Source organism: Pongo abelii, chromosome 16 (genome assembly GCF_028885655.2).
Source record: "Pongo abelii isolate AG06213 chromosome 16, NHGRI_mPonAbe1-v2.0_pri, whole genome shotgun sequence".
Taxonomy (NCBI): Eukaryota; Metazoa; Chordata; class Mammalia; order Primates; family Hominidae; genus Pongo; species Pongo abelii.
This window is the reverse complement of record NC_072001.2, coordinates 85,732,548-85,758,608: the sequence shown is the minus strand read 5'-3', so window position 1 is coordinate 85,758,608 and position 26,061 is coordinate 85,732,548. Positions and strand designations below refer to the sequence as shown.

The 26,061-nt window shown below is 45.2% G+C and overlaps 2 protein-coding genes across 18 annotated transcripts in view; one reads left to right on the top strand and one right to left on the bottom strand.

The window, feature by feature from the left end:
- The window catches only part of LOC129050174 (ubiquitin-conjugating enzyme E2 Q2-like), a 62,885-nt gene extending 52,561 nt beyond the window's left edge, over nucleotides 1-10,324 (bottom strand). For 5 of the 10 annotated variants that reach the window (XM_054531746.2, XM_063716275.1, XM_063716279.1 and 2 more), the window contains exon 1: nucleotides 10,026-10,322. The gene's annotated coding sequence lies outside the window, so the exon portion shown is untranslated. Of the gene's footprint in view, nucleotides 1-10,025 lie in introns of all 10 variants that reach the window. The other 5 variants (XM_063716278.1, XM_063716276.1, XM_054531748.1 and 2 more) reach the window with 4 other exon arrangements.
- Nucleotides 10,325-15,954: 5,630 nt separating this feature from the next.
- On the top strand, nucleotides 15,955-25,153 carry LOC100444420 (golgin subfamily A member 6-like protein 9). Of its 8 annotated transcripts, XM_054531737.1 has the most exons (8): nucleotides 15,955-16,142; nucleotides 17,807-17,926; nucleotides 18,784-18,864; nucleotides 19,525-19,609; nucleotides 19,991-20,538; nucleotides 20,807-20,867; nucleotides 21,893-22,007; nucleotides 22,217-25,153. In XM_054531737.1, the coding sequence occupies exons 1-8, from the start codon at nucleotides 16,059-16,061 to the stop codon at nucleotides 22,296-22,298; spliced, it is 1,176 nt and encodes a 391-aa protein (XP_054387712.1). In that variant the 5' UTR covers nucleotides 15,955-16,058; the 3' UTR covers nucleotides 22,299-25,153. The 8 variants fall into 8 exon arrangements, with proteins under 8 accessions (XP_054387712.1, XP_054387716.1, XP_054387713.1 ...); XM_054531741.1 differs by lacking the exons at nucleotides 18,784-18,864; nucleotides 19,525-19,609 and adding an exon at nucleotides 18,541-18,600 and having other exon boundaries at nucleotides 17,807-17,903; XM_054531739.2 differs by lacking the exons at nucleotides 18,784-18,864; nucleotides 19,525-19,609 and adding an exon at nucleotides 18,541-18,600 and having other exon boundaries at nucleotides 15,980-16,142; nucleotides 17,807-17,936.
- Nucleotides 25,154-26,061: the final 908 nt, after the last annotated feature.

The following is a 26,061-nucleotide window of genomic DNA, read 5'->3' as shown; positions in this document are numbered from 1 at the left end:
AGGTGTCAAGCATAGCTCTGTGAGTACAAACCCATCCCCGAGATTACTATATGCCCAGCTGTATACTATACACTAAGAGATTTAGGAAGGAAGCAGGGTCAGGGATTGACCCCAGACTCAATCTTTTCAAGCGGGGAAGAAAGATCTTTCGATTGAAAAATAAAGACAAAAAAGGCTTCACTGTCACAGAAGTTTCAACAACCAACAGGATATTTAAAACAGTTATCAAAGCAAAACCATTGTATGTTCACTTACATTTTTACATAGTCCCTCAAACTCACAAAATGCTGTTTACTCAGGGACTTCTTCCAGTCTTACTAGGGAGTGTGGAAAGTGAGGGGAGGATTGCAAGGGACCTCTAGAACTTTCTTCCTCAATTCCCCTTCTCTGAGAAGGGAGGCTACAGCTTGCCTCTCTAACCACTAAAAGGCATGACCCTCCTTCAAAGTTAATAGCTGGATTCCTTGATAGATATTTTCACTAAATGAATTCTCATAAAAATCTCATTAAGATTTAGAGAAGGCTTCCAGGGTTGAATTCCTGAACATTAAGAACAGCATGTTTTAAAAGTTTAACTTGGTGATTGGACCAGGACTTCATCTAGGCTATGAATGCTCAGAATGGTAGGTCCTTTACCAAACAGCTTGAGTTTGAGTATAAAGTGACCTCATCCTCTTAAGAGTCAGAGAAACAGAACCAAGACTTCACTGTAATTTGATCTGAGGAAGTTTCTTATTCACAATAGGTAAATGAAGGCACATATTAACCAGCAATATAAACAACAATATAAAGTGTCATTCATACATGCAAAAAACAGACAAAATCCCAAACTCTGTGTTCTAACAAATCACAAAAACCTCACTAATAATAAATTGAAATGACCAAATGTTTGGACTGAAAAGCAATGCCTTGGTAGCCTAGCCATGCCTAACTCAAATAACAGAACCATCTCGATGTTAAAATCCTCACAGATCAAGCTGTGTATGTCTCGGATCAAGACTTCGCCAAAAAGCAGTTAGCACACACTTAAAAGGGAAAAATCTACATCAGCCTCCTAAATGCAATCATCTCCACACCAGTTGCAGGCCCCAAGCTTCAATGTGTTCTGCTGGACAACGCAGTAGAAAGCTGAGAAGCAGGTGGCTTTCCCACACTGACTGAACCACCTCCATGTCGATGCCCATTCATTCTCTGGTCCACCCCATGCGCTAAACAGACCTCCTGGCTCAGGGCACTCTTTCCTTCTGGACTGTCTTCACTTAATGACTTTGTACTTTTAGGTGCAAAAATTATCTGCAGAAATCCACACTGAAAACCAAGCTTGAGAAAGGCAGCAATAACCAACATTTTTACAAGAAGAACAAGGTCAATTTCAAGCCCATCAGATTCAAACAGCAAGCATGGATGAAAATGAAAGATTGAAAGGCTTGAGTGCCTTCTCAATGTATTAAATATCCATTTAATTTACAATTAAGCTCACTGTGCTCACTGGCCTTTTAATCAGCTTTCCAGGTCCTGCTCAGACTTGCCCAGGACATGGGAATGAAAGAACCTATAAATTTATGGACCAATCTACCTTAACTAACTTGTCAAGTGTTCCTGCATCAAGCAGAAGAAATATCAGTGAAACTGATACAGGAATTAACACCTTGTTAATCCATAAAAATTAAAGGAGCAGTATCCAATCTTCTGGCTTCCCTGGGCCACACTGGAAGAAGAAGTGTGTTGCGCCACACATAAAATACATTAACACTAATAATAGCTGCTAAGCTTTAAAAAAAATCGCAAAAAAAGAAAAGCTCATAATTTTTTGTTTGTTTTGAGATGGAGTCTCACTCTGTCACCCAGGCTGGAGTGCAGTGGCACCATCTTGGCTCACTGCAACCTCTGCCTCCTGGGTTCAAGCAATTCTCCTGCCTCAGCCTCCCGAGTAGCTGGGATGACAGGTGCATGCCACCACAGCCAGCTAATTTTTGTATTTTTAGTAGATACGGGGTTTCACCATGTTGGCCAGGCTAGTCTCAAACTCCTGACCTCAGGTGATCCACCCACCTCGGCCTCCCAAAATGCTGGGATTACAGGTGTGAGCCACCATGCCCAGCCAATGTTTTAAGAAAGTTTACGAATTTGTATTGGGCTACATTCAAAGCCTTCACAGGCTGCATGCAGCCTGCAGGCCGCGGTTAGACAAGCTTGGATTAGAGCAATCTACAGAGACAAACTAGTGACTTAGCAGCCCTCTGATCTCTCGTGATTTGCAAGAAACTTAGGATGACTATGTGTAAAGACCACAAACATCAATTTAACTGAATGGTTCCCGCCACACTGGAATGAGGAAGCTGAGCAAACTCAGAGGACTCTAAGAAAGGGCTGATGTCATCTGAACTGTTTGCAGTTATAAACTCCTCTAAACATGTTTCAAAGCCAGAACTCATAAGAGTCGTTCTGATACACGGATTAAAAGAGGGATGACAAAGTGTCTGTCTCCCACACTGGTCAAAGGGACAGGTCATTCTTAAGCTGGCAACGCAGGCTGCTGAAAAGAATGTATCTGTCAAAAGTAATCAAAGTAATGACCCCAGAAGGCTCCAGAAACAGATTGGTAAATTCAGGTTGCTTTCAGACGTCCACAATGCTGGCACACAAGGGGAAAGACAAAACTAACATTTACAGAGCATTATATTTGATATTGCATTTAATCCCCATTAAAAAGATACTATTTCCCCTATTTCACTAGTGAAAAAATTGACCTTTCAAATGTTAAATCATTTAACACCAAGGTCAAAGGGTAAGTTGGAGAGACCAGATTCAAACCCAGTCTGACGTTAAAACATGTGTTTTTTCCCCCAACATCATGAGAGGATTTCCTGCTAATGACCTCAAATCTAAAAACTGACTTGCCCTACACCTCGAGCCCCATCCTACAAACTCTCCCTGACGTTGTTAATTCAGCTGTCACTGTGCACCTACAACGTGCCAGACACCATACTCCTCAAGACTCTGTAGGCACAGAAGGAACAGACAAAAATCCCTACCTCCATAGATATTATTCTAGGGGTAACACAGGTAAATAAAACATTAAAATAAATAGTTTTCACATAGTAACAAATTCCATAGAGAAAAATAAAACAGAAGAAGGAACAGCAAATGAGGGAGATGCCCTTTTAAACACGGTGCTGAGGGAAGGCCTCCCTGAGAAAGATAACATTTACCCCAAAAATAAAAAAGCAAGTAACAGAAAAAACAGGTAAAAGGTGTTCTAGACACTTAAACCTGCCACAACATTGACAACTCAAGGTTCTGATGCAAAACCTCGCTGCATATAATGCATTAACTTATTTTATACATTTAAACAAACAAACTCTACTTAAGAACTGTGTTCTAAAGGAAGGAGCATATTACAGGAAGGCAGTTTTTGGTCAGAGTAAACACACTTAAAAACTAAACCTATTGAAAGACCAAGACCAACTGAAAGTCTTTGCTTTGTCAGATTTTTGACCAAAAGGAAAATTAAAGAAACACACCATGCCCATCCAATGATTTCACCGAGGAATTTTAAGAGAGAAAATCCTACTTCTTCCTCACCCAGTAGCCAGTGAAATGACTGACCAAATTCACAAGTTCACTGGGGCTGCTTTCATGTAACACAGGGACAACACCTGACAGACACAGTGGAACCCTACAGGTTGCCTAGTATTTGAAAGACTGTGAAGAGGAGGAAATGTCAAAATTCAAAGTCTTAAATGATGTGGTTTTAAGTATGTTCAGCAATTTCACCACTCAGTAGTAAAGCCAGCTACAGTTGAAAGGAATCAGAAATTTGAGGGGTGTGAAATAAGCAGAAGCACAGAAGTTAAGGATTTGTATTCTTCCCACATTTTCCACTTTATTTTATACTGCTGAGAAAAAACAAATTTCATAGTTTTCTGCTGTATAAAAGAGACACATTCACTTTATGTCACAATAAGAGTCACTCAATTTTAATACAACTATCTCAATTTATAAATTAACACTCTCCCCCATTGCCCACACATAGTAAGTCTCTTACGGTGTTGTTGATTAGAGAAGCAAAAGTTGCCGCTACAATTCTCTTCCTGCATTTTAATATAAACAATCATCATTCTTTTCTTCATAGAGTGCAGTGTGGACACCATCATCAGAATGTATCAGCACTGGGTGTGCAAAGTTTACAAAGATTAGCAATAGCAAAAGTTTTGAGATTTTTGAAATTCATGCTGCCTGCAAAGAACTATGTAAAAACTCAATCACTATAGAGGACCACAGAGAAACTCAGGCATGAAGTTATATGGCTGTGTGATTGGTTTGGGAGAAGGAACAGAAAGCACTTCCACCAACCTATATGCCTGAGCAAATTAATGCAAAACCTCAGAAGCTACAAAAAAGTTTATGTACCTAAATTAAAATTGGTGTCCACAGCAGTAGTCAGCAAAGTGCCTGTGAAGCACAAAGTGGTAAATATTTTAGGCTCTGCAGGTCATAGGGTCTCTGTTAAACAATATGTAAATGAATGGGTGTGGCTGTGTTCCAATAAAACTTTATTTATAAAAAGAGGCAGCATGTTACATCCAGTCAGCAAGCTATAATGTACCAACCCCTGGTCTAACACTAACCAAATACCGCTTAATAAGCCAAAGAAACTGTGTCCTCTTAGGCCGGAAGCGGTGGCTCACGCCTATAATCCCAGCATTTTGGGAGGCCGAGGCAGGGAGATCACCTGAGGTCAGGAGTTTGAGGCCATCCTGGCCAACATGGTGAAACCCTATTTCTACTAAAAATACAAAAATTAGCCACGCATGGTGGCGGGCGCCTGTAATCCCAGGTACTGGGGAGGCTGAAGCACGAGAATCACTCGAACCCAGGAGGCAGAGGTTGCAGTGAGCCGAGATCACGCCATTGCACTCCAGCCTGGGCAACAAGAGAGAAACTCCGTCTCAAAAAAAAAAAAGGAAATAAAAGTATGCAAAGTGAAAATGAAGAAATTAAACTGCCCTTATTTGCCAGTGACATTACTGTCTATGCACAAAATTCCAAAAATCTACAAAAAAGCTTCTAGTAGTAAAAATGAGTTTAGCAAGGTTGTAGAATCCAAGGTCAGCATATAACATAAAATCATCTTCATATATACTAGCAATGACCAACTGGAAATTGAGAAGTATCATTCACAACAGTACCACAACACATGAAATAAATGTGTAAGATTACAAAATACAAGCAAGATCCAATTGCTAAAAACTACAAAACACTGACGAAAAATCTAAGAAGGTCTAACTAAATAGATATACCATGTTCATGGCTCATTATTAAAATGTCAGTTGCCTCCTAACTGATTTCCAGCTTCAATGCAATGCCAATCAAAAACCCCAGCAGGCTGGGCATGGTGGCTCACGCCTGTAAGCTCTACGCTTTGGGAGACCATGGTGGGAGGACTGCTTCATCCCAGGAGTTTGAGACCAGCCTGGACAACACAGAGAGACCCTGTCTCTACAAAAATAAAAAAATTAGCCAGGCAGGGTGGTGCATGCATGTGATCCCAGCTACTTGGGAGGCTGAGGTGGGATAATCACTTGGTTCAAGGCTGCAGTGAGCAGTGATCCTGCCACTGTGTTTCAGCCTGGGCAACTGAGTGGGACCCTATCTTTTTTTTTTTTTTTTTTTTTGAGACGAGGTCTCGCTCTGTCGACCAGGCTGGAGTGAAGTGGTGCAATCTCGGCTCACTGCAACCTCCATCTCCTGAGTTCAAGCGATTCTCCTGCCTCAGCCTCCCAAGTAGCTGGGATTACAGGTGCCCGCCACCATGCCCAGCTAATTTTTCTGTTTTTAGTAGAGACGGGGTTTTGCCATGTTGGCCAGGCTGGTCTTGAACTCCTGAACTCAAGTGATCCACCCGCCTCGGCCACTCAAAGTGCTGGGATTACAGGCATGAACCACCATGCCAGGCCATGAAACACTTTCTTCTACCCACGGCTTTCTCTTCTCTCCCCATTTACAGCAGTAAGACAGCCTAACCTGGGAAAGAGAGAGAGAGAGGGAAGCTACTTCCAAATGGACGCCTGTCCCTATCAGTAATAACCAAGTCTATTCAAGTGCTAGATGTTAACTTTAAAAGAAGGGAACATCAAAAGTCCAAGTTTCGGCCGGGCGCGGTGGCTCACGCCTGTAATCCCAGCACTTTAGGAGGCTGAGGCGGGTGGATCATGAGGTCAGGAGTTCAAGACCAGTCTGGCCAATATGGTGAAACCCCGTCTCTACTAAAAATACAAAAATTAGTCAGGCATGGTGGCGCGTGCCTGTAGTCCCAGCTACTCAGGAGAGGCAGAAGATTCGCTTCAACCGGGGAAGCAGAGGTTGCAGTGAGCCAAGATTGTGCCACTGCACTCCAGCCTGGGTGACAGAGAGAGACTCCGTCTCGAAAAAAAAAAGTCCAAGTGTCTTCGCCTAGCTTTGTCAGGAATGTTTTTACCCTCAATCTGTAAGTGTGACCAAATATAATCTGTAAAGGTTTACCCTCAATCTGTAAGTTTAAAGGTTTACTATAATCTCTTCATAAGAAAACTATTGGAAAGATGGAATAAAATACACGGAAATGTCCTTAACAGGTAAATATTTATTTTTCTTTCTTATTATTATACTTTAAGTTCTGGGGTATATGTGCAGAACGTGCAGGTTTGTTGCATAGGTACACACGTGCCATGGTGGTTTGCTGCACCCATCAACTCGTCATCTACATTAGGTATTTCTCCTAATGCTATCCTTCCCCTAGCCCCCCAACCCCCAACAGGCCCCAGTGTATGATGTTCCCCCCTTCCCTGTGTCCGTGTGTTCTCACTGTTCAACTCCCACTACAGGTAAATATTTCTAGAATGTATCTACTCCATTGGGTAATGTAAGTATTCTAAACTGTGCTAGTATAGCTGCTTTAAATCACTGCTTTCTTCTGCAAATGGTGGCACCTTTAAAGTGTTATCTTGAAGGGGAAGTGAGTGATTTGCTCATGTCTCTACTGAACTAACACTGTTAACACCCAGTCCAGTTCTACCTTAAACAAGTCTGAGAAATACAGACATAATCCATACTTGTTATTTGTCAAGACTAAGGTAAAATAAGGAAAGTTGGAACTAACTCATATCCTCTTATGACTGATGTACTGAAAACAATCCATCTCTCACCATTTCCTAAATAGCATAGTCACAAAGAGCTCTACCCTACCAAGCCACTCTGCCAAGTCCCACTCTCAAAGGAAGACTCACAGGTGACTGAGAAGATAAATTCGCTATTGTTTCCATTATCCTTCAGTTCATCTGACATCCTTTGAAGAAATGCATTTGGATAAGACTCACAAGTCTCAGGGCCCCTTCTTTATGAAAGAAATAGCTAAGCCTCCATACTCAGAAGCATCAGACTTTTAAGAATGCTTAAGTCATGTAAAAACATATCAAAATTATTATCATTACAGCTACCAGGAAATAGCTACCTACTCCATGTTAGATACTGCAGTTAAGTATCTCACACAGTTTCACTGATTCCTAACAACACTGCAAAGTATGTTACTAACCCTTATGGAGTAGGAAGCTGAAGCTCTGAGAGGCTATGCAACTACTCAATGGAAATGTGGGGATCTGAACTCTACCTAGCTCCAAAGGGCGTACTTTTTTCTAAAATTTCTAATTTTTTTCCAATTTCACAATGGAGGGAGAGTTTTCACTACAATTTTAATAATTTCACCAGCTGGGTGGGGTGGCTCACGCCTGTAATTCCAACACTGTGGGAGGCTGAGGTGGGAGGACGGCTTGGGTCCCGGGGAGACAACTGGGAAACAGTGAAGATTCCGACTCTAAAAAAATAATAATTTCACCAAAAGGGGGGGACGGATTTCTAACTCGGAATCTCTTGTTAAAATCCCTAGAGCACTAGTTAAGCCCCACTTCTTTTCCAAAAATAACCGACAGATTAAAAAAAAGGGTTAGAAATCCTTTTAAAGTAAATTTCATCAGAGATCTGCAAGTGAATTGTCATTTGGACATTCTGGACAGTCCCCAGAGTTGGTGGCTCTCTCCTGTATACGCTAGCTACCACTAGGCAGTAAAAATAATTTACCCAATTCAAACACATACCGTGCCTGCACTATGTTAAGACCACTGGCAAAGAGGGTACAAAGTTAAATAAGGTCTATCACAGCCCTCAACGAGTTAAAGGACTAGAAGAGGAGTCCATTTATAGTATAGTATGTGTGCAGATACCATTTAGTCAAGGCAAACGAACTGTGAGAAATCCTAAAACAATAGTACCTACAGTATAACATGCCATCACCGCCCAGAGAAGGAAAGCAACTGGTGCACTCGTCACACTATGTTGTAAGTAGTACTTGCTTACATTATGTCCCTCCCTGACAATCCCTTCCAACCTCTGTCAACCTCCTTCCCCACAATCACACACACACACACACAAAACCACACAACCAGGAAGGGAAGCCATCGAGTGAGTACTGTGAATCCTAAAAGTGGCTCTGTAGTTTAAAAGGGCAATGTCTGTGCCTGAAGAAAATTTGTCTTTAGCTTCATCAGGTGAAGAAAATTGGTTTTATAACACAAGGCCCACCAAACCAGAAAAGCCCAGGAACGCTTCTCCACAGGACTCACTTAGCATGAGAAATCACTCAGAGCAAACTGACACACACAGTATTTGTCAAATTTTTATTTTTCATTTAGCAGAAGGTAAGGTAAAGGAATACAACTGAAGTTAATAAATGACACTGGCCATTTTGTTCATTTGTCACTATGAATGATAGACGTTTAAGCTAGTTCCATCTGGGGAATTGAAACAGAATCATGTTCATATAATAAGCCAGACGAACCAAATTCAGTGGAATACGTGCACCCAAAACAGGACCAGACTTGTACTTAATGCAACCTGCAAATCCCCAAGAGTCCACCACAGAATACAAGAACAGTAACACTGGTTTATCTCAACTGATCTTAGCTCCCTCACAAACTTGCCAATAATGACCTTTCAAGAACTGCACCGTTTGTCCTCATCTGGGCAATCCAATGGCTTAGAAAAACTGAATAAATTGTTTCTTCGAAAAATAAAACAATGCGGGGAGGGGGGAGTAGGAACAAAAAAAAAGGCACACTGGTTTTTACTGTACTGAAGCAACAAACGCTCCAACTAACTTCATTAATGAGTATTAGCAAAGAATGAACACCAAAATACCGCTCAATCCAACTTTCATCGTGAATTCTTGAGTTCACAGTAGGATCATTAAATGTGACGGTATCACTCTGCTATAAGAACTATTTCCAAAACAAAACAAACCTATCTACCCCCTTTCTTGATTAAAAAAAAAAAAAAAAAAGAAAATTTCAGGGTTTTTGCTTTTTTCAACTCCACATACCGGTTTGCCTTTGCAAAAAAAAAAGTGTTTAGTCTCAAAGTATAGCTGCAAGTTGGACCGGCTGCACGTGTCCCAGAGGGCCGCTCGCCTCCGACGGGCGCAGTTTCAGCCGGGCCGCGCCCCCGAGAAGCACCGGAGAGGTCCCAGCAGGCAGGCGCCGCCCGACAGGTTTACCGTCCGCGTCGGCCCCGGGGAGCCGCTCCCTCGCGCCCGCAGCACTTATTCGCGGCGCGGACTCCACACCGCGGCCGCCCGCCCCAGGGGAGGAGTGAGTCCGCCCCAGCGGCGTCAACCCGGGGACCCGGGGCAAGGGGTTCGGGGCCATCCGCGGCCGGGCGCGCCCCCCACCCGGAAAGCGGGGACGGCCCCAAAGTTGGGCTGCGGAGTGGGAGGCGCGCCGAGCCCCAAGCAGACAATGCGGGAGAAGGGTGATGCGCAGGGAGGAGGGGTCCACAGAGCTGAGGTCCCCGCGCCGCCCAGCTACCCGTCCGTTCCGCCCGCCCCCGAAGCCCCGCGCAGCCCCCGACTCTCCTCTGGGGCCCGCCCCACCGAGCAGCCGCAGGGGACGGGCCGCGCTCCGCACCCCGACCCCTCCTCAAATCACAAAACTTACCCCAACTCCGCCAACTAAGTTGCGCTCTCACCGTGCGGTTCCCGGGGCTCCCCCGCGGGCCAAGCCGAGACAGCTCCTTACCTTCGCCGCGGAGAAAGATAATAGGCGGCCGCTCCCCCGGCGGCGGCAGCAGCGGCTGCGGCTAAAGCGGCGGCAACCTAGGCGAGCAATGGGCACGGCGGTCTCGGCCGAGCCCAGGAGCTTCACCGCTGCTGCTCCGGCTCCGCGCCACCCCTGCACGTAGCCCCAATCAGCCCGCGCATCTGCTACAAGCTGCCCGGGGGTGGGCGGGGCACGCAAGAGGGCGGTAACGCCTGCGAGTCCTCCCGTGAGTACACGCGGAGCAAGGGCTGCGAGCTGGGATTGCACGGCAGAGCTGCCCATCCCGCTCCACGAGACCAATAGTACGGCACCTGGGCGGGGCGCTCAGGTTGCTAAGGGAGGCTGAGGTTGACCGCCGCTGCTGCTCTGTGGCTAAGTGATCATAGTAGGGTGGCTGGCAGAGGCTGCTCTGGGAAATGCCCACCCACGGTCTCCTCTCCGCCCTGTCTCTAGAAACCGCCCTTTTTCTGTGTGCTGGTGGTTACCTGAGCTGTAGCACTTAATCACACATCGTGAAATGATGTACTCCTCTATTTCCCCCACTTCAACTCAGGAAGTGGGGTTTAGTCTTCTGTGTCCACAGCCTAGGACAGTCTGAGGTATTAGGTATTAAATATAGGTATTAAACAAGTGTTGGATGGATGCACGGCGCTATGGCGGAATCACAATTGTGACAGTGCATTCCGTGAACTTTTGGCTACTCGATCACCGCAAAGTCATTCCGTGTTCGAGCTGCAAAGGACCTCAGAAATCATCGGATTGCTTTGACAAACAAAATGTGGTCCATGTATCAATGGCGGCCAGGAGAATATATTAGTTGGTACACGAAGAAACTTCTTTTTTCAAATAGTTAAGTGTTTTTGTGCGCATTAGGAGGGAAATGGCTATCACGTCAAACCATTGTTTCACTAATGTTATTTCTTAGGTCAAATAAAAAGTGGCAAAAAACAAGTGTATTTCAAGAAAAGTGTTAAGTAAAAATTGAGACCCTTTATATGCAGTTCAAGAACGTAAAATACTAGTTGACAGTGATTGAAGTAAGAACAGTTGGTTAGGTAGGAGGAGAAGATTATTGGCTGGGAAGGAGGAGGAGGGAACCCTCTGTGGTGCTGGTTCTGTATTTTGACCTGGGTGATGGATAACAAAAGTATGTATATGAATAAAAAATACATCCAGTGCGCTTTAGATTAGTGCACTTTACACATTTTATACATGTATTTTTAATGTCAATTTTTAAAAAATCTGGTGTGGGATATATACCCACAACCCCCCCCAAAAAAAATGCAAAGATGCAAATGACTGCCATTTGGGAAACTGATCCAGGCAGGCTCACTAGCAGTGACCAAACACCTGAGAAAGGGTATTGTGAATACCTGATGTGTGTGCCAGGAACTTCCATTGTTGAATAGCTCCAAATCTCAGAAATGCTCCTAACCTAGTGTTGAGCTCTGGTGCATAGATATATTTTCTTTTCTTTCTTTCTTTCTTTTTTTTTTTTTTTTTTTTTTGAGGCAGAGTTTCACTCTCGTTGCCCAGGCTGGAGTGCAATGGCACGATATCAGCTCACTACAACCTCTGCCTCCCAGGTTCAAGCGATTCTCCTGCCTCAGCTACCCGAGTAGCTGGAATTACAGGCACACGCCACCACACCCGGCTAATTTTTTTTATTTTTAGTAGAGACGGGGTTTCACCATGTTGGCCAGGCTGGTCTCGAACTCCTGACTTCAGGTGATCCGCCCACCTCGGCCTCCCAAAGTGCTGGGATTACAGGCTTACAGGCGTGAGCCCTAGCACCCAACCCAGAATGGCTTAAAAAAAAAAAAAAAAAAAAAAGGGCTAAGCATGCCCAGTTCTTCATGTGAAATTATTTCTGTATCACCTCATCATGCTGCTCACCCTCTTCCACTGGTCTCTAATCTGTCCTTGTTGATATTTAAAAGCTGGCACAAGGCCGGGCGCAGTGGCTCACACCTGTAATCCCAGCACTTTGGGAGGCTGAGGAGGGTAGCTCACTAGAGCCCAGGAGTTCGAGACCAGCCTGGGCTACAGGTGAAACCCCACCTGTACTAAAAGATACAAAAATTAGCCAAACTTGGTAGCCCAAATCCCAGCTACTTGGGAGGCCGAGGTAGAAGGATCGCTTGAGCCCGGGAGGAGAGGTTGCATGAGCCAAATCAGCAGGGCAGCTGCAGAGTGGGGTGCAAGGTCCTCAACGCAGAGTCTCCCTAGGCCCCACTTGCCCCAGCTCATGAGAGCCTGGTTCTGAGCTCTGCCAGGACTGGGGCTTAGCACTGCCCATGAAAACAGGCGTGGCAGGGAAGAAAATCATAACCAAATATTTGTAGTCACCTCTCTCCTCCCTTCTGGAAAGGGAGGTTCCCAGGTTTGTGGGCTCTTTGCCTCCTGGACATTATTGTGTAGTGAAGGGAGAAAGGTTGAGATGCAGAGTTGGAGAAACTAAGAGAGGCCAAACTGGTCCATCTGAGGAAAGATGAGTGATCCCAGAAGGGGAGGAGGGGACACCCCGGGGGAGCGGGGGCTTCCCAGGTGGTCCAAGAAGGGGAGGGCGGGATATAGAAAGTCAGAGCATGGTTTTGAGTTTTGGAGACAAAAAGAGAAAAGAGGGAGGGATTTGGACAACTATGGAGAGGACTGGGCTGTGGAGAGAAATGTTTAGAGATTTGGAAGATAGTGTGTCATGCGATGTATTGTGAAAACCCCTTCTTCATATTCCTAAAAAACCACCACTGATGGTGATTCATGGTACAATTGATGATTGTATCATGATACAATTCAGTGCTTTTGCAGAGGGATTGGTGCCTTTTTAAAACAATAATGATGCGTTGGCTTGGCTCCATCTGAATTAGTAGAGACAAACATCTTGAGCAGGTTTTATCAGAGTTCCATTAGCTAAATATTGGGTTTCCCATTTTGTGGCTTGCTTTAAACCGCTTTGTAGGCCCTTCCGCACTGAAAGCCACTTCAGAAATCACCTCTTTGGCCTGCAGCTCCATGTCCCCAAGCTCTGGGCTTTCCTGAATGAGTGGCCTCATTCAGAAGATAATACAGCATCCCTCATCCGAAAATCCAAAATCTGAAATGCTTCAAAATCCAAAACTGTTTGAGTGCCGACATGATGTTCGAAGGCCAGGTTCAAAGGAAATGCTCATTGGAGCATTTTGGATTTCAGATTTTCAAATTCCAAAATCTGAAAAAAATCCAAAATCTGAAATACTTCTGTAATTTAACCTGTAATAGACATTGGGTCCTGACCTTCCAGCTGAGGCAGCGAGCAGTCAACAGAGGCTCACCAGGCACCCCTCCTGCCCCTCACCCTCCCAAGGGCTTGTGCCTCACCCCCCAGCCTCCCTTGCACCTGCTGGGAAGGGGAAACGATGCTCCTGCCCTGCCTTCTTGGATCTCGGGCTACTGTGACAACTGCATGATTCCAGCCAGGGAAAGCGCTACAGGTAGGAGTACTTGGTACTCTCCATAGAGAAGGTTCCAGCAATGGCACAGCAGCCCCGGGAAGAGTGCTGCCACACCCAGCTAATTTTTAAAACTTTTTGTAGAGATGTGAATTCACTATGCTGCTGAGGCTGGTCTTGAACTCCTGACTTCAAGTAATCCTCCCACCTTGGCTTGCCAAAGTGCTGGGGTTACGGCATGAACTAGAGCTCCTGGCCGAGAGTTTAGTTTTGTTTGCTAGTGGTGTTCTTGGTATCTTTTCATATTTGAGGCTTTGGTGCTAGTGCTGAAGTATTACACTCACCATCCGAGGTTTGCAGGACTGTTGTTTCAGTATTGAACAGATGGAACTGTTTAGTTCTTCATCTTTGCAGGTATACCAAATGTGCCTACCAGGAGTCTGTTTTATAGCCATTGAAAAGCAAGAAGTAATATAGTAAAATTTTGCCTCGCTAGAGGCTTCGGAAGACTGGAGTATTTTGGCTTACTTCTATTAACTTGGAAGGATGAAGGTGAAAAAAAATTCAAAACTTTAATTTCCTGTTTAATGCAATTTGAAAATATAACCAATGACTCTACTTTTCTTCTCCAGTAAGTTTGGACATTCCGATCTACTTGGTGTTTTATTATAGAACTCCTAGTGTGCCTGAGTCTTACATTGTGACGATCCTTCTCTAAAACTTCACATGTAAGAGAATATAAATGATATTGGATGAGATCAGGCTGGATGAGAACTGATACCTGTAAATATGGGTTTTAGATGAAATCTCTGCCACTTGTTTTCTTATTTAACTCATAAAAATAAGACACATTGGCTGGAGGGTGGGAGCAGGAAGGAGATTTATGTCTTTTAATTGCATGTCATTGTTTCATATTGAGACAGAGCATATAGTATCCCTGGTTTTGGACCTACAGAAGGAAACAATTTTACTACCTGCTGTATGCCAGAGGTTCTTGAACACCTGGAGGGATTACTGCAGCACAGATTGCTGAGCCCTACTCCAGAGTTTCTGATTCATCAGGTCTAGGGTGGGGCCTGAGAATTTGTATTTATAAGAAGTTCCCAGGTGCTGCTGGAGCTGCTAGTCCAGAGACTACATTTTTGAGAACCACTCTCATATACTAACTGTAAATTGCAGAGCTCTAGAAAGAAAGCTTAGTTTGGTGTGGGATAAGAAGCAGACAGGTTATGGAGAAAATCATGAAAAATTCAACCCTTGATCCCAGCCTAGTGTGGATTTCAGGTAACAAGCAACACACAGTGGCATAACACAATTCTTGGTTTTCATGATTGCAAGGCATAGCCAGGTATCAAGTGAGAAATTCAGTTTCATTTGCAAGGCTTAGAGAGGCCAGGTGATTCTGTTAAAATGGGCCTTGTATTTCTCTTAAACCAGTAAAGAGCTTTAAGTGCTTATTAAATTGAAAGCTTTGTGTTCTTACTTATTTTGTATTTTATTTTATTTTATTTCTTTTGAGATGGAGTCTTGCTCTGTCGCCCAGGCTGGAGTGCAGTGGCGTGAGCTTGGCTCACTGCAACCTCCGTCTTCTGGGTTCAAGTGATTGTCCTGCCTCAGCCTCCCAAATAGCTAGGATTACAGGCACCTACCACCACGCCTGGCTAGTTTTTGTATTTTTAGTAGAGACAGGGTTTCTTCATGTTGGCCAGGCTGGTCTCGAACTCCTGACCTCAGGTGATCCACCCACCTCGGCCTCCCAAAATGATGGCATTACAGGCATGAGCCACCGTGCCCGGCCCAAAAGCTTTGTGTTTTTAAAGATATTAGACATGCTTCTTGTTTTTAAAAGAAATCTTATGTAGGAGAATAAGACAAATATTTTTCCAAAAAAGAGAAATCATTGTGATTATTTTGTCTTATTGGAATGTCGGATACTATAGTCAGCTTCATTAATCATCAAGCATGCTATGGATTTTCCATTTTTATAGGATCTATATCTCAGTTAAGGTAATACTGGTAATTCTTGTGCTCCATTTGAAGATGAAAAATATAGGCCAAAATCATAGACTTTGCATAGAAGCTGGGTAATGAAGACAGCTCTGGAGGAACACATAGATACACACACACAGACACACATATATATAAAGTATACACACACATATTTTTTAAAGTTTATTTTTTACAGTTTTAAAGCTTTTAAAGCAAAAGCCAGCCCCTCCCCTCTCCCAGAGTGGGTGGCCCCTCCCCTCTCTCTGAGTGGGCGGGGACAGCCCTTGTATGGGCAGCTTTCCTTATGACACCACAGGTCCCTTTGGACATGCGGCTGCCTGGCCACGCCTCCTTTCCCTTTCATCTTTCTCACTGACCAATGGGCTTGGAGCATTAAGGCCACGCCCCTATTCTGCATTCTAGTGGGGCCCTGGTTACGCCTCCTGTGGTTCAGTCACACCGCTGCCTGGTAGGTGACTGGAGGCATTCAGCAGTGCTCACTGGGATTTTGCTGATGTGGCCCCAACCCCGCCTCCCTCCCCACCCCGCGATGTCAGAAAAAACACAACAGGGGAAATTGGCCGCAGCCAAGAAAAAGGTAAAACGCACCAGGTCATGGCCCCCAACCCAGCCATAGATCCCCTCCGATGACAAGACCAGTGTCAGAGTCCATACCACTCCTGAGGCATACCAGACTGGGGCCCCCAACACCAGTGCCTCTGGGCTCCCCTGACCAAAGTCTAGTCAGTCAGCCCCACCCCTTCAGCAAGCAGCCCAGTCCCTGCCCTTGCCAATCACCCCAGGGTGACTTTGGGTGGGTGACTCCTGGGGCTCCCTGCTCCATACTCAGCCCTCACCTCCTGCTGCCCCAAGCCCAACCTCCCTGGGCTCTTTGGGCTTGTGTCTCCCAGGACCTGGGTCCCCCAGCCCCAGGCCCCGCCCTCGCCAGTCATCCCTTGGTGACTTTGGGCTGGTGACTCCTGGGGCTCCCTACTGCAGACTCTGCCCTCCCCTCCTGCTGCCCTAAGCTCAACCTCCCTGGGCTTCTTGGACTGGCATCTCCGAGGACCTGGATCAAAACCCTGTGTTTCCCTCCCCCATCATGGAGCGGTGACTCGGACATCGCGCTGATGTGGTCCCGCACCCTGGGGAGGAGTGGAATGTAGTGATGTCACAGCCCCACTAGGAACTGTCATTACTGCTGCAAGACCGGCCTTTGATCTTACAACCCAGTCCCCTAAGTTTTCTCACCCCATTTCTGGTTCCTCTGGTTGCAGCACAAATTTCCAGCTGGAAGGGGAGTGGGGACTATGGGACCTAGGAGCAAGAGGTTTCAGGCTGCCTTACTCCCTTAACAATGTCTAATTGACAGTGGGAAAAGCCTACACTTCCCCTGTGAGCTCAAAACGTTGACAGTATCTCTGGGTGGCAATGGGAGAATGGGTTTAGTTTGGTTTTCTCCCAGGCTTCTTCTTTCCAGAGAGACTTTAACATATTTTCTGAGTTCTCCACGGTTATGGGACCAGACTGCCCTTCAGTCAGTGGTCTCTGAAGTGAGATTTGCTCATCTTCTGTGGAATAGATCTTGGGAAACTGAACTTGACAGCTTGAATCTTCCTCATATCATCTCAACCTGGGGTACGTTGAATGCCACAGGATAAACGTGGGACATCTTTCTGAACCATCATTTTCCCTTGATTCTCTTGAGAAAAAGCATTAATGTACTTACAGATGACAGACACGTAGGTTTCCAAGCGTATACCAGACTTCTCTCTGAAATGAGGCTTGGGTTGTCCTCTTTCCGATAAACTCTCAGATTTAACAGAAAAGCTGCCTTCTGCCATGAGGATACATTGATATGAAAGTGTGAGAGGTACTGGTGCACTTCTTCACACTAACAGACGTGTGAGGATGTGTGACTCTAAACCACACGGCCTACAGTTTCTGCCTGCTTAATGTTTACTTTTCTTCTTCTGCCCCTGGTTCTGGTCCCTGGCAGCTGCTGATTCATGGCAAAACCCCAGAGCTTGGAGTCAGAGGACTGAGTTTAAGTTCCAGTATTGCCTTTTTTGTTCTTTCTTTTTTTTTCTATCCATGATATCAACTCCTCTCAATCACTAAATGATTGTGACAACACCTTGTACAGTTGTTGGTGGCATTAAATCAGATGGTGTATAAGAGTATTTTGTCAGAACTGTAAAGGAGGATGTGGTGATAGGGGCTGATTGTTCTCATGAGTGTTACTGCTCTTCTTTCCCACAGTTAAAAGAATATTGGCACAGGAAGAGCCCTGGCATTCCAGCAGGAGCTAACAGGAGAAAGAAAATCAATGGCAGTAGCCCTGACACAGCCACTTCTGGTAGTTACCACTCACCTGGGGATGTGAGTCTTGGTGGGCCAGGCTCCTGGGGACAGGGGGCCCAAGGGGCAGTAGAGGGTAATTGTTAAGATTGTGGATGGACTGTTGGGTACTGGTTAAGAATTCTGGGTTTGAATCCTGCCTCTCCGTCTGCTAAGGATTGATTAGGGACGGATTAGAATATGATTTAGGGCAAGTTGCTTGAGGTCTTTGGGCCTCTCTTTCACATCTGTATAATAGAGGTGGTATTTTTTGACTTCCATTTGTGAAGTTTAAATGAGATTTGTTATTGTTGCTTTTATGTGAATCCTTAGTACATGGCCTGCTGCAAACCCCAGGACACCTAGGAAATGGTCATTCTTTGATTTTCCTCATCCCCAGTCTCAAGGGGAACCCAGGCCAATGAGAAGAGCCACTTGCCATCAGGCTGTCCCTTTAGAGTCACTGAAAGGGCCCCAGGTGGGATGGTGGGGAGATAAGAACCATGAGAGAAATTGGCACAAAGGAGTTATGGGACAAAGGGTCCAAGATAGGCAGAAAAGAAGCTTTTGCCAGTTGATGGGGAAGAAAGGAAGTCAGAGGGCTTAGACAGTGAGGGGGGACAGAACATCTCCATGTGCACTCTCATCTCTGGCAGTGAGCAACAGGTATCTACGGGGAGGGCCCTGCATCATCTGCTACCCTGAAGGATCTGGAGGTAAGAGGCCCTGGGCTGAGGTGCAGTGACCCTGCAGGCCAGCCCTCCAACCTCCTCCCACAGCAGGAGCTTGTTGCCCTTCTGCCAGCTGAGACAGCCCACACCCCCACCAGCCCTAATGATTGTTCTCTCTACTCCTCCCCACAATCTTCCTCCAACTCCTCCTTTCTGCATGCACCTCAGAGCCAGTACCAAGAACTAGCAGTGGCCCTGGATTCAAGCTCCGCAATAATCAGTCAACTCAGTGAAAACATCAATTCACTGGTAAGAGTCCAGTGGGGTCCCCTGATTCCAGCCTGTCAATCCTGGACTCCAGTTTCCCCTTGGGGCCCTGAAGAAAGGGGCTAGGGGCCCCTGATGCCAAGGGCGAATGGGGAGCTGGGGCACCCAGGTCTCACCTGGAGGGACCCCAGAGCACAGAACATGCAGCATGGCTCTTCTGCACTGCTTTCTTTGCTGACTCTCTCTTCTCCAGACACCCCTGCTCTAGTCCTTGCCACACATGCCCTGGGGTTGTCACCTCTCAGGGAAGCACTAGCCTGACTGGTTGTCAGGGGCCCATATTTCTGCCCTGCCTCTGTCCCTAATTTGCTTTTTGAGTCTGGACAAGCCATCTCTCCTCCTTAGGCTCATGTTTCTGGAGGAGGTAGAGAGTATCAAAGGTCTAGCTCTGACAGTCTGAGATTTAAAGGCCCCTAGAATGGAAACCTCAGGGCCAAGGGCTCCTGTCTGTCCTTTGCTGTCTTATATCTCTGCTATGAAGAACTCTACCTGGCCTGTACATGCTCAGTAAATGTTTGTTGAATGAATGCACATTTCTAAATCACAAGCTGGCAGAAGGGGGGTGGGACTTTCTCAAACTCTGTCTCTAGAGGTTCACCAGCCCCTCTCTCCAGGGCCCTTTCCCCACCGTGCTTTGGGCAGGTTCACACATTGAAGGAGGAGAAGCATGAGATACATTGGGTACAGAAGCTTGGGAGGAGCTCGTTCAAACTCAAAAACCAGATGGGTAAGATGGGGCTGGCATGACCTGGGAGCAGGACTGGCATCAGAGAGCTGTGGGGGTGACTTAGAATATCCCAGGGAGGTAGGTGGATGGAAGGGCTTTGAGGCAGAGGGAAAGAGGTGTGTGCCAGGAGACGGCAAGTCTTGTCATCTCCATGAGCCTCAGTGTCCCCATCAGTAAAGAGGGAGGAGTGCCCGTTGTCAGCCACCCACAGTGCTCTCTATCTGAAAGTGACTTGGAAGATTGGCTACCATCTGGGTGTGAGGAATCATTAGCAATGGGGCCAAGTTAGGGAAGCCTGAGAGCAGGAGCTGTGCACCAAAGGGAGGATTTTTTTTTTTTTTTGAGATTCCAGAGGCCCTTATTTTCTGCTTCCTTTCTCAGGTGAACCCCTGGCCCCAGAGCCCCCAGCAGGGCCCTCTGAGGTGGAACAGCTACAAGATGAGACCAACCACCTAAGGAAGGAGCTGGAGAGTGTGGTAAGACAGCTGCAGGCCGAGGTGGAAAACAATCAGATGTTGAGTCTCCTGAACAAGAGACAGGAGGAGAGGCTACGTGAACAGGAGAAGAGGCTACGTGAACAGGAGGAGAGGCTTCGTGAACAGGAGGAGAGGCTACGTGAACAGGAGGAGAGGCTGTGTGAACAGGAGAAGCTGCCAGGGCAGGAGAGGCTGCTGGAAGAGGTGGAGAAGCTGTTAGAACAGGAGAGGTGGCAGGAGGAGCAGGAGAGGCTACTGGAGAGGGAGAGGCTGCTGGACGAGGTGGTGGAGCTGCTGGAACGGGAGAGGCTTCGGGAGCAGGATGAGAGGCTGTGGCAGCAGGAGACCCTGCGGGAGCTGGAGAGGCTGCCGGAGCTGGAGAAGATGCTGGAGCTGGGGTGGGAAGCCCTCTACGAGCAGCAGGCCGAGCCATGCAGTGGTTTTGAGGAGTTGGTGCGTTGCCCCACCTGGGGAGGCTGCCCTCTTCCCTAGCCCTCAAGGCCTTTTGTTTCCCCACCTGTAAAATGGGGCATTGTAGCCTTCACATGAAATGGTACCTCTAAAGGCACCTGTGAGCCAGAGCCCTGCTCTGATGGCTGTGGGAGAGAGGGGATGATTTTTCTAACCTGCCTCCACCCTTCCCAGTTCCATGGGAGGCAGACACCAAGTTCTGGGGTCTCCAGTTTTAGTGGGTGGCCACTGATTACTTCTCTCTGTCCAGAACAACGAGAACAAGAGCACACTGCAGTTGGAGCAGCAAGTAAAGGAGCTGAAGAAGCCGGGTGAGCTGAAAGAGACGGTAACCTCTGACCCATCCAAGAAGATCTGGGAGGCAGTCACCAGCCTCTGGGGAGGGGAGGTGCCAGGACAGAGGCAGCTGCAGCCTGGGGGCAGATGACCACAGCACCCTCCAGGGCAGTCCCATGACTGTTTCTTGCTTCCTGCCCTCTGACTTTTAGAGGTGGGTAGCCCTGGGCTCCTCCCAGGTCTGGACATCATCATCCCAGCTAGAGGCATGGAGCCCCCCAATCACAGAGGAAGAGACAGTGATATAAGAGGCTCCTTGTGTCGGGTGTGGTGGCTCACGCCTGTAATCCCAGCACTTTGGGAGGCTGAAGCAGGAGAATCACTTGAGGTCAGGAGTTTGAGACCAGTGTGGCCAACATCTCTACTAAAATTAAAAAAAAAAAAATAAGCCAGGTCTGGTGGTGCATGCCTGTAGTCCCAGCTACTCAGGAGGCTGAGACACGAGAATCACTTGAGCCCGGGAGGTGAACGTTGCAGTGGGCTGAGATCGCACCACTGCACTCCAGCCTGGGACAGAGTGACACTGTCTCAAAACAAAACAAAACAAAACAGAAAAACAAAAAAGACTCCTTAGATTGAAACTGGATTCTGGCCTCGGTTCCACTGGTCATAATTCAACTACTTTGCATCTCTAAGTCTCTGTTTCTTTAACTTCAAAAGGAAGTTAGCCTCTTCCTTGCAGAGGTGCTGAGGATTAAATGAGATAATACGTGGAAACATTAGGCATGTAGCACACTTAGCAGATGGTGATTGGCTCCCCCTGCTTTTCCACCAGTCTGTGGCCTACAGTTTAAATGCTGGGAAAAAGGACGTGAGATTTGAGGCTGGGGAAGGAGGCATGGGCTTCTAGGCAAGGGAGGCAGAGTCTCTTAGGGCTGGAGCGAGGGGCCAGGGACCTGGGCAGGCCACAGAGCCCCACAGTGCCCTAGCTACCCTATTAATGGGCCAGGAATCTGGAAGCCAGCCACCACATACCCTCATGCCCAGGGTCTTCCGGCAGGTGGAGCTGAAGAGCCAAGAGGCTCCGAGTCTGCAGCAGCAGTCAGACCAGTACCTGTGTACCGCTCTAAGAGCCCTAATCTCACAGGAGCTTGGGTGTGCGGACAAGCAGGGTGGTGAGTAGAGCCCTCAGCCAGGGTGGACAGGCAGGAGCAGGGGAGGCTCACACTGTGCTCAGATTCCCACCCCCCTCCCTCTCTCTGAAGATCTTTGTGAGGTGAGCCTCACTGATAGCATGGAGGCTGCACCAGGAGAGGACAGGGAGGGTTCTCCCCATGACAACCCCACTGCACAGCAGATCCAGCAGCTGCTTCCTCTAACGCAGGACTCCCCAGGAGCACCCAGGCTTGGGTGGAGAAGCTGTTGGTACAGGAGAGGCGGCAGGAGGAGCAGGAGAGGCTGCATGACATTCTTTTCGGGCTGCCGAGAACAGGGAGATAAACATCACCATCATCTAAGAGCTAAACATCACCATCATCTAAGAGCTGGTCAAGAAATTAAAAAAAAAAAAAGTTAAGAGGTTAATCTCCCACACAATTCATTTACTTCATTTGAAAGTTAGAGCCACTTATGTTTATTTGTGTTTCTAATTTATAGTTTACATTTATTTGTGTTTCTAATTTATAGTTTATTTGTGTTTCTAATTTATAGTTTAAATTTATTTGTGTTTCTAATTCATAGTTTAAATTTATTTGTAAAAAGTTAAAGGAGAGTGGGTCTTTCCCTCATGTTCACTCTGGCATCCTTTAGCATTTTTTTAATTTGATAATTATAGGACGTTAGCATGCATATCGAGTTTGCCCTTATATCATGGGAGTTCAAAGACACAAAGACCGACTATATGCACACAACTGTTCTTGCTGGTTTGGGATAGGCTGCCATGCTTTTTTAATGTTAGTGCAGCATGTATATTCATTATGGAATTGAGATAAAATTTGCTTATGTTCTGCTGTTATGTTTGATCGAATCCTAATCACAGTGAGCTCTTCATTAGCTCAATATGTGGTGTGCCCTCAAGTGCGCAGTCTATTACTTTGTAATATGCCACTGTGAGTACTGACATTTACAGTTGCTTAAAGGCGGAGCACTGGAAACAGCCTTTCTCCCTTTTTCTGTGTATTGGGGATGGGAGTAATAACATTTTGGGGAGTTTTAAAATCCCCCAGAAGAGGAAAGTGGCCTGCTCTGGCAGGTGTGTGCAGGATAGAATATGTTTCATTTGTTCCGGTGCCAAGAATGAGCACTGTACTATGGTAGTTCCCTTAGGATTTGTATGTGCTCTGGGTGCATGAAGATATTGCCTCATGAGCTATGGCAGTTGTACTCTTCTTTGACGACCTAAAAAGGGATTATTTCTGAGGAATGAAAGGCTCCCATCATGACTGTGGATGTGGGAAACCTTTTCTAGCTAGAGCATTTATATCTACAATACATTTTAAAGTCAGAGTTCATGTTCCCTGTTTTAATCACATGACAACATGTCCCAGCACACAAAAGGGCACTGGTTGGCATTCTTCTTAATGTATTTAGTAAAGATCAGAAGAAATCCTTTAAGAGTTTAAATGTCCCTCGAACAGGCATATACAGGCTCTAGTCAAGAATGAATTCGAGTGAAGGAAAGCTGTGTCACACCCGGCATTCCTCTGTGTTCATGGAGCTTATTTGAGGCTGGAAGATGGATTTTACCATCTAGACCTCTCTGGCTAATACCTAGTCTTCAAGCATCTGACATAGGAATTTACTTCTTTTCCTTGAATGGAAAAGACTTTAAAAATAATAACAAACATTATTATAAACTAATATATGTGAGAGTACTTAGTTGAAACAAAAAGGAGTTTTAGTAGACAGTGTTATACTACATTTGAAAATCAAGGAGAAGTTTATTCAACTTAAAATGTTTACAAACTGCAGCGCAATCTACTGTTTGTGAATGTCAAAGTGTCATGAGGAAAGTGTCTATACAATCACTTGATTATATTTATATATATAAATAATAAGAGTTATATTTCCTCACAAAGTTCTTTCCGAAGAGTGAAATATGTTTTTATACCTCTCAGTTTCAGTTAGAGGCATATTTTGTGTAATATTTATGGCTTAAAATGGACTAAAGGTCCTGTTCTTGTGTTTTCTGAACTTGCCACTTTTGAATTCTTTGAGCTCAGTTTAAAGACAGTTACTTTAAGTCCATTTTAAGCCCTCAGGCTAGAAATCGTACCACTGTTAATTAGCCACATTATTTGGTCTAACAGTTTTTCTTTATCATTCTGAAACTGAGTTTATCTAATACAGTGATAAATTATTTCAAAGGTATTTTTATAGTTCAAATCACTTCACTTTTACCCTGACACATATAAATGACTAGGAATGACCTTCACATAGCATTTAGCATCTGTAACCAATCTGACAATAATGTGTTCATCAGGCACCTATGGATTAAATCACATACTGGCATATTTAAGCTGAATGTAAGTCTGAAAAATAAATGTACTATATTAACTCAAATACCACTCTTTGTGTAGGTATTTTGTCATATGTTTAAGAAAAAGCTAAAGAGAATGGAAATCCTATGACAATAACTTAAGTCTTTCTTCAAAGTGCATGCAGTCTTTTGCAGTACCTCATTCAGCCAAGTATTTGTTCTCTTCCTCATTCCGTATAAGGCAGCTTTCAATTTGCTTAGAAGGCAACATTAGAAGGTTAGAGTTCAGCAGAAACATAGAATTTTAAAATGTGACTTCAACTGAATAAATTTGAATTTCTGTAGGAAGTAAAGAATCAAAATACCTATTTAAAGACTGCAATATGTGATAATTATTTTTAAAGTAATTGATTAAACCTGATAGGTTTTCCCAAAATGAAAAACAATCAGTTCTAAAACCAAAGCTGATTTTTAGAAAATGTGAAAATGTAAATCAATGCTATCCATAATAGATTCTCTAAAACTTTATCTTACAGTCACTTTCAAATAACTATTCAAAAATGTAACTGCTATATTAATGTCTTAAAATAATTTAAAACATTTTAAATTACAAATACTGTAGTTTAAAACAAAGAATCTAGGGGAAGGAAAAGTAGACAAAGAAATGCCAATTCCAGTCCAAAGCTGTATTTGCCAAGTTTTCCTAGAATGACTTTTACTGATTTATGAATTCTTATACACAGAATGCATAATGGAAATACTGATTTTTGTCTAAAGTGGCATTATTGACTGCTTCTGTGATGCTACTGTAATGTAATACCTTATTAAATTGTTTCAAGGTGCTGTTTTGCCTAAAAATTTTGTGTGTCTTGAAAACTATAGTATTAAAGGTATTGAGACTGTGCAAATGCTGGGCACGCTTGGCATGAGATAATCGGTTTTTATTCTTACAAAATTGTAACTATGTAAGTGTGTTTATTAAAAGAACACAAACTAAAATAGTTACAGGAATTAAAAAAAGTTGTGGGATGAAAAAGTTACGGGATAAAAAATACTGTGGAAAAGTTGTGGGAAAAAAATTGTGGAAAAAAAGTAAAAAGAAAAAGTTTTATGAAAAGTTTTTTTAAAAAGTTCTGAAAAAGAAGTTACGGGATTTAAAAAAAATCATGGGATAAAAATAAAAATAAATAAAAGCAGGCCCCTGTCAGCATAAGCCTGGAGAAGTGGGTCTGGATTCTTCACCCCCACCATGTCCCTACAACCCTTTCCCAGTCACCCCTTTACCATTAGGGTAGCAAGACAAGACCCCTGTCTAATGGAGGGAGACAAACAGACCCTCTACCACCTTGAGCAAGGCCGAGTCCTTACATTTCTGGATGATGATGTTTGTTATTTTAGAGCCAGAGGTTGGTGGAGTTGGTTTGTTTGGAGGAGGTCTGACGGCCTCCTTACTCTCACCAAAGCAACTTTTCCCTCAGGGGGGCTCCCATCTTCTTACTCAGAGAGGCAGCTGAGGCGGGACAGTGGAGTTAACTGTAGACCAGGCGAGGGCACGGGCTGCTGGGGGTGGTCCCCCTTCCCCCGTGTACATACTGTATCTGTGTAACGTTCTGTATTGTATCTGGCGTAGGTTGCAGCTGGCATATGAGGAAGAGGTTCTTATAATTATTTGCAGCTGGGAAACTTATTCGTTGCTAGCATAGGAGCAAGGAAGGAGGCGGGGATGGGGTCATGGCTCCCTGGTGATGGGA